The sequence below is a fragment of the Salmo salar genome, chromosome 29, assembly GCF_965601325.2.
Source record: "Salmo salar chromosome 29, fSalSal1, whole genome shotgun sequence".
NCBI lineage: Eukaryota > Metazoa > Chordata > Actinopteri > Salmoniformes > Salmonidae > Salmo > Salmo salar.
This window is the reverse complement of record NC_138319.1, coordinates 14,452,607-14,461,403: the sequence shown is the minus strand read 5'-3', so window position 1 is coordinate 14,461,403 and position 8,797 is coordinate 14,452,607. Positions and strand designations below refer to the sequence as shown.

Below are 8,797 nucleotides of genomic sequence, written 5' to 3'. Positions count from 1 at the left end.
TTCAAAATAAAAGCCCGCAGTTCAAAACATCGCAACTATATTTTGATCAGTGTCGATTTTTTATTGTGTTTAATAGCAAATGCATAATCTATATATGGTGTTTCATGGGGAACTGAATAATACGGAGTGTTGCTGGCCTTTTACTACACCCATTCTATAGGCCACAATGCAAATCACTGTATATGTACAAGGTTTGAATCACATACCCCGCCTCAATTGGGTAATTACTATGTAATTAGCTACAAAGTAATGTAATTGCAGTAAAGCATTCTAAATTGTGAACCAAACATTATGCACACCCTGTCATTATATCTGATAACAGATGTTCTGTGGCTAAAATGTATACTACTGACTGACATCAAAGTTATCAACATTAAGTTGTGTCACATAAAAGCTCACTGGTATTTAAAAATTGAACCTTTATTTAACTAGGCAAGTCAGTTAAGAACAAATTCTTATTTACAATGACTGCCTACCGGGGAACAGTGGGGTTAACTGCCTTGTTCAGGGGCAGAAAAACATATCCTTGTCAGCTCATGGACTCGATTCTGCAACCTTTCGGTTACTGGCCCAATGCTCTAACCACTAGGCTACCTGCCGCCCGGTTGGGTTGATTAGTTTCCCCCTAAAGTTTTGCTCACAACTGTTCTGGATGCATATGCATTATCTTGACTGCAATAACATTTATACAATAGAATGAGGCATTCCAAATATCGCCTGGTCTGGTATTGATTGATGAAGTAAGTATAACTTGAACGGCCCTTCATCTCATCACAGAGACCCCCCTCTTCAGACGTCTGATGACGTGTCTGCCAGAATATTACGCTGGGGAAGCAGTGGAGCGTGAATCACATCATCATCAGATGGATGCAGAATGAGAAGCAAGATTTGCAGATGAGACCAAAATGCATATTCCAGTGCACCGCACGCTTTCCACAAGGTTTCTCTCGGACCAGTAATTATTTTTATGAATTCATGAAGATTTGACAGTGATGCTTTTCTTGGAGGCGGTGAATGACTCACTTTGAGGAAGTTGCTGATGTAGAGGAAAAAAGGTCGACATGGTAAGCTACCTGGCTAATGTAGCTAGCTATCGTTTGAAGAAAAGACCTAATGATGTGTTTCGGTGCATAACTCTGACATGGAATGTGATTGATCTCCGACAACCTACAGACAAAACATCGATAATTGCGACTGAATCAAAAAAAATTTAGGAGAACATCCTTTGTTTTGGGGAGAGACCGAAGGAGGGAAGACCAACACCGTTAACGTTAGCTGATACCGATGCATGAATGTTGGTTGTTGTTTTGTCAGGGTATCTAAAATATGAATTCACCGTTGTAAATCCCTGGTTTGTTTTGAACTAGCTAGCTAACTACAATAGTTTCACTGTATGTAACTAATTGGGACATTATTAGCCAGGCAGTTAGTTAGCTAATCAAGAAAGTAATAGCAAGCACATTGCAATTTGTTATTGGTTAGCCTGCTAGCTAGCTAACTAACTAGCTAGATCGTTTATTATGGGACAGTAGCCCATTGTTAGTACAGTAGGTATTGACTGCTGAAGTGTCAGTCAAAGCTGTCTGTCCACTGTCCAGTTATTCTCTAGTAATGGCCTTGTAGCAAATGATCTTATCTTCAAATGGCACTGATAAGGAATGTAGTAAGCCATCTAATCCATGGTGCAATAGTCACCAGTAAAAACACAGCCAGGATTGTGCCAAAGAAGTATATCATACTTTACTGAATCTAGCTTGAAAGTTGAAAGTGGTTGGCACTTCACCAGAAGGGTCATTACATGGTTTTGGAACGGCATTCTGCAAATAATTATATAGAAAACCTCAGAGGAACGTCACATAACCCTTTATTGACAACACCCAAGTCCACCGCTTCGCTATGCGTCTCTCCTCCTTCCTGGCCGTGTTCAGGCCTGCTCTTCCCCTTATCCTGGGGCTCTCTTTAGGATGCAGCCTGAGCCTGCTGATGGTCTCCTGGACCCAGGGAGACACAGATGACTCGTGTGGAGATGAACTGGGCAATGGGGGTCTCTTCCTGGGCAGCAATCGGGGAGACCCCCCAGAGGACCAGAGAGGTGGTCCTGGGAATGAGGACTTCCAGCCCCGCATTGTACCATACCACAAGGACCCCAACAAACCACACAAGAAGGTCCTCAGGTGAGCATTTTGGGATGGATGCACAGAGGAATACCACATCCTATCATAACATTAGATTTCAGAGACAGTTTGCAAATGGGAGACACTGCTTCAATCTGTCTCAAAAATATATGCAGAGCTGTTGGATCTCTTTTATGAAATGCTCTTTTATAACTGTGTTCAGAAAATATGCACCCCAGTGCGAGGCATTTGGGTCGTATTTCCTGCTAACTAACGCTTATGCAACCCACCCACATTGCCAAATTCTTAATTGATATGTAAATGAGGCAAATCATGACGCCTTTGTAGGCCACTGTCTGTTTGATTCCCAGGGATTTTTGTTGTTTGTTCACCCATTTAATAGGCTTAAGCTGTTCTAACTTCATACTGGATCTAAACCACTCTAGGGTGGATACGCGGTAGAATATGTAGGCCCTACACTTTTAGGGAACAGAGAACATCATTTCTTAGGCTATACAAATGTAGGCTATATGAAATGGTCCCCCAAAAAAGGTAAATACATGGTCAATGCTATTAGACCACTGCTGACCTTTCACCGCTTTATAAAGATTTGTTCAAAAAGCCCATACGGTTTGATAATCCTACTGTCTCGCGTCTCTCCGAATCGCCTCTTAAAGCTGATTATTGGCCGGGATTTACTGTAATTAACCAGTTAGCCTGGAGTGTCTGAAGAGCCCACCATTTTAATGATCTTAGAAGGTTTTCAAGGTACAGTCATGGGACAGAATGACATTGACGCGTCTTCTTTTATGAAAGGCCTTACTGAAGAATTGTGATGCCTATTGTATATGACTATGATCTCCTTTGGTCATAGCCTAAAATCCTTACTTCTTGCAGATGGTGAGAGTTAAGTCTAGACTCTGGAGTTCAACAATGAACTCAATGACATCCTCTTCCAGTAACTAGCCATCTGGACAAGAATAGGCGTTCACAACTTATATTTACCATGACATTTTTTGTTTTTATCCAATTTGACTTAAAACAAGTACATTTCTTGTAGAATTAATAGCATTGTAGTAACACCTATGTATGAGCATATTATTGTTACATAGTGCATTAGACAAGTAATTGCATAGTAATGGAGTTGAGCGCTTAAAAAAATACTCAGTAAGATATGGCTGTTCCTTATTCCATCTATGTAATAAAATAAATCGCTCAGTTCCGATTTGAAACAGTGAAAGTCCCTCTGAACGCCACTCTCCTCTGATCAGGACGCGCTACATCCACACTGAACTGGGCATCCGAGAACGCCTCCTGGTGGGTGTGCTGACCTCGCGGGCCACCCTCAACACGCTAGCCGTGGCGGTGAACCGCACCGTGGCCCACCACTTCCATCGCACCTTCTTCTTCACGGGCCTGCGCAGCCCCAAGGTCCCCCACGGCATGGCGGTGGTGGCCCACGGCGACGACCGGCCCGTGTGGCTGATGTACGAGACGGTGCGCCACTTGCACCAGCACTACGGCTTGGATTACGACTGGTTCTTCCTGGCCCAGGACGACACCTACATACAGGCCGAGAGGCTAGCCGAGCTGGTGGGCCACCTCAGCGCCGGTCAGGACCTCTACATGGGCCGGGCCGAGGAGTTCATCGGTGGGGAGGAGAGGGCCAGGTACTGCCACGGGGGTTACGGCTACCTGCTCTCCCGGAGCTTGCTGGCCCGCCTGCAGCCCCACCTGGACACCTGCCGCAATGACATCCTCAGCGTCAGGCCTGACGAGTGGCTGGGCCGCTGCATCATCGACTACCTGGGCCTGAGCTGTGTAGAGGTGCACCAGGTAAACTCACAGCTGAGACATCGTTCTAAAACATGTTTATAGAGTTGTTCAATAGAGTTTGCAATGATACGCTGTCTATTTTATCAATGAGTCCAATGCTGATATGTCATCATGATTTACAGTACTTTGACCACACCCATCAGTTGTCTCACCTGCGAGATGACTAACATTTCCCTCCCCGCCGTTTGCATGTGACCTACAGGAGATGACGTATCGCTACTTTGAGCTGGGGAAGAATGCAGACCCAGAGCGAGAAGACAGAGCCCAGTTTAAGAATGCCTTCACGGTCCACCCCGTGTCAGAACCCAGCCTCATGTACCGCCTGCACAAACGCTTCAGCCAGATCGAACTGGACTGGACCTACCTACAGATACAGCAGCTGCAGGTTGGTGTTGTGTAATGGGATTAGATATGCTCCCTCTATGCTTCAGGCTATTTGATGGGTTGTCACTGGTGTTGGTTTGACTGGTTTACTGGTCCAGCGTGCAAATGTAACACCAATTTCCACAAATCTACACCTAGGTAGAAATTCCTATCTCAAACCAAATTGTATTTGTCACATGCGCCGAATACAACAGATGTAGACCTTACAGTGAAATGCTTACTTACAAGCCCTTAACCAACAACGCAGTTTTATTAAAATACCAAAAGAAAGTAAGAGATAAAAATAACAAATAATTAAAGAGCAGCAGTAAAATAACAATAGCAGGGCTATATACAGGGGGTACCGGTACAGAGTCAATGTGCGGGGGCACCCGGTGTCGAGGTAATTGAGATAGAGTTAGCAGCAGCTTGGGTGGGCAGGGGGGGGGGGTTATGCAAATAGTCTGGGTAGCCATTTGATTGTCTGATCCAATATGTCAGGGAGCCACAGTGACTGAACATTTTGTCAGGACGTGATGTGTGAAATTCGTCATTTTGTAAACAATTTGTCAGTTTAAAAGTGTCAACTTTTGTAATTTAATTCAACAAAACGTTATCCCCTCAGGGGCAATTAAAAAAAGTCAGATTTACAAGTATCAAGTCACACAAAGTCCTCCACAGAAAATAGCCTACAATATACAACAGACTTCACATGATTCCCTAATACCGTACACCCCATACAATACATAAATACAACATATTAGGATCACCTTCCTAATATTCTGTTGCACCCCCCCAACCCCCCTTTTGTCCTCAGAACAGCCTCAATTCATTGGGGCATGGACTCTACAAGGTGTCGAAAGTGTTCCACAGGGATGCTGGCCCATGTTGACTCCAATGCTTCCTACAGTTGTATCAAGTTGGCTGGATGTTCTTTGGGTGGTGGACCATTCTTGATACACGCGGGAATTGAGCGTGAAAACTCAGCAGCGTTGCAATTCATGACACACTCAAACCTGTGCGCCTGGCACCTACTACCATACCCCGTTCAAAGGCACTTAAATCTTTTGTCTTGCCCATTCACCTCCTGAATGGCACATACACAATCCATGTCTCAATTGTCTCAAGGCTTAAAAATCCTTCTTTAACCTGTTTCCTCCCCTTCATCTACATTGATTGAAGTGGATTTAACAAGTGACATCAGTAAGGGATAATAGCTTTCACCTGGACTCACCTAGTCAGTCTGTCATGGAAAATGTTTTGTACACTATTGTTTGTAATAACCTTATAATAAGCTTTGAGAGACGCTGACCAAGGTGTACCATTAAAGTTAAGCCTTTAAATGACTACCCTTTACATTGTTCATGAATATCCTAATTCTGAAGAAAAAACTATTTTAATTGATGCTTATGATACGTTGTCTCATCATGGTTGTGTCTTCTTGTCTTTTGTCCAGGTCCAGATCAACAACCTGAGTGAGCTGACACCAGAGGGGAAGGCGGGGGCCACCTGGCCCATCGGGGTCAACCCCCCTTTCAGGCCCAAAACGCGATTCGAGGTCATCAACTGGGAGTACTTCACAGAGGAGCACATTTACTCGTGCCCCGACAGCTCCCCCAAGTGTGAGCTGCGTGGCGCAGACCGGGCCGACGTGAGCGCCGTGCTGGAGACGGCCGTGGAGCGCCTCAACGAACGCTACCAGCCCCAGCTGCGCTTCAGGAAACGGCATCTGCTCAACGGCTACCGGCGCTTCGACCCCACCCGGGGCATGGAGTACGTGCTGGACCTGGCCCTGGAGGCTTTCACCCAGAAGGGTCACAACCAGGTCATCGCCAAGCGGGTCAGCCTGCTCCGCCCTCTCAGCACCATCGAGATCATCCCCATGCCCTACGTGACGGAGGCCACCCGGGTGCAGGTTATCCTGCCAGTCACGGCTCACGAGCAGGACTATGTGAGCAACTTCCTGGACATGTACGTGATGAACACTCTGGACACGCATGACAACGTCCTGCTCACCTTCCTGTTCGTCTACGACCCCTTCGACGCCCAACGGATCAGTCAGGCCGACGTGTTCGCCGGCATCAAGGCCATGATTGGCGAGGTGGAGAAGCGCTACGGCGACGTGAAGATCCCCTGGATCAGCGTGAAGACGGAGGTGCCGTCGCAGGTCAAGCTGATGGACATCATCTCCAAGAAACACCCGGTGGATACGCTCTTCTTCCTGGCCTCGGTGTGGACCGAGGTCAACGCCGACTTCCTCAATCGCTGCCGCATGAACGCCATCAGCAACTGGCAGGTGTTCTTCCCCATCCACTTCCAGGAATTCAGCCCGGCCATCGTGTACCGCGACCAGCAGCCCTCAGCCGCCTCCTCCTTCACCGCCGAGGCGCTGCGCGATGGACGCTTCGACCGCCACGTCTTCGAGGAGGCCTGCTTCTACAACGCCGACTACATGGCGGCGCGCACCAAGATGGCCGCCGACATCCTGGACAACGATGAGCTGCTGGAGAGCATGGACGTGTATGAGATCTTTGTGCGCTACTCGGGCTTGCACGTGTTCCGGGCGGTGGAGCCAGCGCTAGTGCAGAAGTACGTGCGGCGGGCGTGCAACCCGCGCTTCAGCGAGGACATCTACCACCGCTGTGTGCTCAGTAACCTGGAGGGCCTGGCCTCGCGATCCCACCTGGCCATGGCCCTGTTTGAGCAGGAACAGGCCAACAGCACCTAGGTGGTCTAGTGGGGCTCTTCCACTGCAGCACTGGTGTCACGTCAGACTTTTCTGGACCAGGCCTCAGAAGGCAACATCTGTGGGCCTAACACTGGTGCAGTGCCTGACAGTAGAAATGCACCATACTGTAGGTTTACCATCTAATGACTTTAGCAACCTCAACCACACTGCCTCGACTTTTAGACAAGGCATGTTATGGGATGCGAAAATCTTTAGACGGATCCCTAAGGACCAAGGAATAAGGACCATGTGCAATCTTAGGCTTGCGAAGACTGAGGAGCAATGTTACAACGTGTATTCCTGCTAACTGTGTGTGCAGGCGGACAGAACTCTGTGCTTTCACACCAATGGAAGCCCAAGGGGAGGCTCTATTGGGAGGTGATGAATGAACAATGAACAGCATTGATGTCTATTTAGGGCTGGGCAGTATACCGTAATTTACTATGTACTGTTATTGATGCACGGACCAGTTTGTGTTTATACTTTATCTTCTATAACGGTATTTGTGAGACGTCACTCTGGCTCGTGTAATGTCAGTTTTTATAGTTTACTCCGTTTGCTACTTGAGTTGTCTCTCTCCTCCTGCATGCCACTTCCCCATGTGCTTCCCTGCCAATCCCTGCCCCCGTCACTGTTGGTTGTCAATACCGTGCCGTTCACTTTGTCTGCATGGTCAGAAGTAACCAGATGTTAGTGATTTCCACTTTGCTTCTTAATATAAATCCACAAAAGTTCTAGAATTACATTATTTTATGTATATTACAGTCTGCAAACTAGTAATTTGTCTTTTGAGAGACGCTAAATGGTGTTTGGCTAATTGCTAGTTAGCTGACTAGTAAGCTAGCTAAATGTACACAGAGAAAACGTAGCTAGCTAATAAAACTTGATACCAGTACTGGTGTAGGCCTAGTTCAGCATGTTGTTTGTGCAAAAGTATCTTCTAAATCAGAGATGGAGAAGCATGAATATGTTAGCTAGTGCTAGCTAACTACATGAAGTAAGAGAAAACATGTAATGTAACATTAGGGTCCACTGGGAAACACTGACCAACACTTTGGTTCCTACCATGTCACAATAATTCCTCCCTGGCTTTTTCATTCATTGTCATGTCAAACAACAATGTATTCAAAGTACTGTCCACTATATTCCAACAATAGCATTAGAATATTCATTCTATTTCCATGATTCCAACAGTTCACCAATTAATTAGGACTATATTTTTTGCCCATATCATGCAGCCCCACGTGGCACAGAGTGTAAATGATAACAAATGAGTGCAGAAAATGCAGAAATATCGGGATATGATATTTTGGTCATTTCGCCCAGCCCTATGTCGGATGTTTCCAAGGTTTTGTTTTGCCTTGAGAAAATTGCCATGAGCTATATGTTTTCCTTCATGACTGTGCTGATTTATGATGCTAATACTGGAATTAAAGAGAATTTAAGTGTCTTATGTGTCTTTCAATTTACACTTAGTTTGCTCAGTATGTCAGACCTGTAGAGAGTGTGGTTTGTTTCATTCCCTCGACATATGGTCTGTTTTTTATTTTTCTACGGTTATTAAAGGCAGATGTCGCATTCTGACTCGTTTCATATGTTATTGTGGAATCCCAGACCTAGCAATTTCCTTTGCCATCTATCTTTTGTGCAGTTCAAGGTTTGTTTGAAACACAGCTTCATTACTGTGGGGTTTCAATTTGGAAGACAAAATAAAAATGTCTTGTCTTTGAGAACTGCAGCCTCAACAATGACATAA

General features: G+C 45.9%; 1 protein-coding gene across 1 annotated transcript; it reads left to right on the top strand.

Moving 5' to 3' along the window:
- The first annotated feature begins 819 nt into the window (after positions 1-819).
- chpf2 (chondroitin polymerizing factor 2) lies at positions 820-8,491 on the top strand. Its single transcript, XM_014180854.3, has 5 exons — positions 820-1,064; positions 1,929-2,174; positions 3,386-3,950; positions 4,153-4,335; positions 5,770-8,491. The coding sequence occupies exons 1-5, from the start codon at positions 1,015-1,017 to the stop codon at positions 7,039-7,041; spliced, it is 2,316 nt and encodes a 771-aa protein (XP_014036329.1). The 5' UTR covers positions 820-1,014; the 3' UTR covers positions 7,042-8,491.
- The last annotated feature ends 306 nt before the right edge of the window (positions 8,492-8,797 follow it).

Coding starts and splice junctions, on each gene's coding strand:
- chpf2 (XM_014180854.3), top strand. CDS start 1,015: ATGACTCACTTTGAGGAAGTTGCTGATGTAGAGGAAAAAAGGTCGACA. Junction 2,175..3,385: donor CCACACAAGAAGGTCCTCAG/GTGAGCATTTTG, acceptor TCCTCTGATCAG/GACGCGCTACATCCACACTG. Junction 4,336..5,769: donor TACAGATACAGCAGCTGCAG/GTTGGTGTTGTG, acceptor TCTTTTGTCCAG/GTCCAGATCAACAACCTGAG.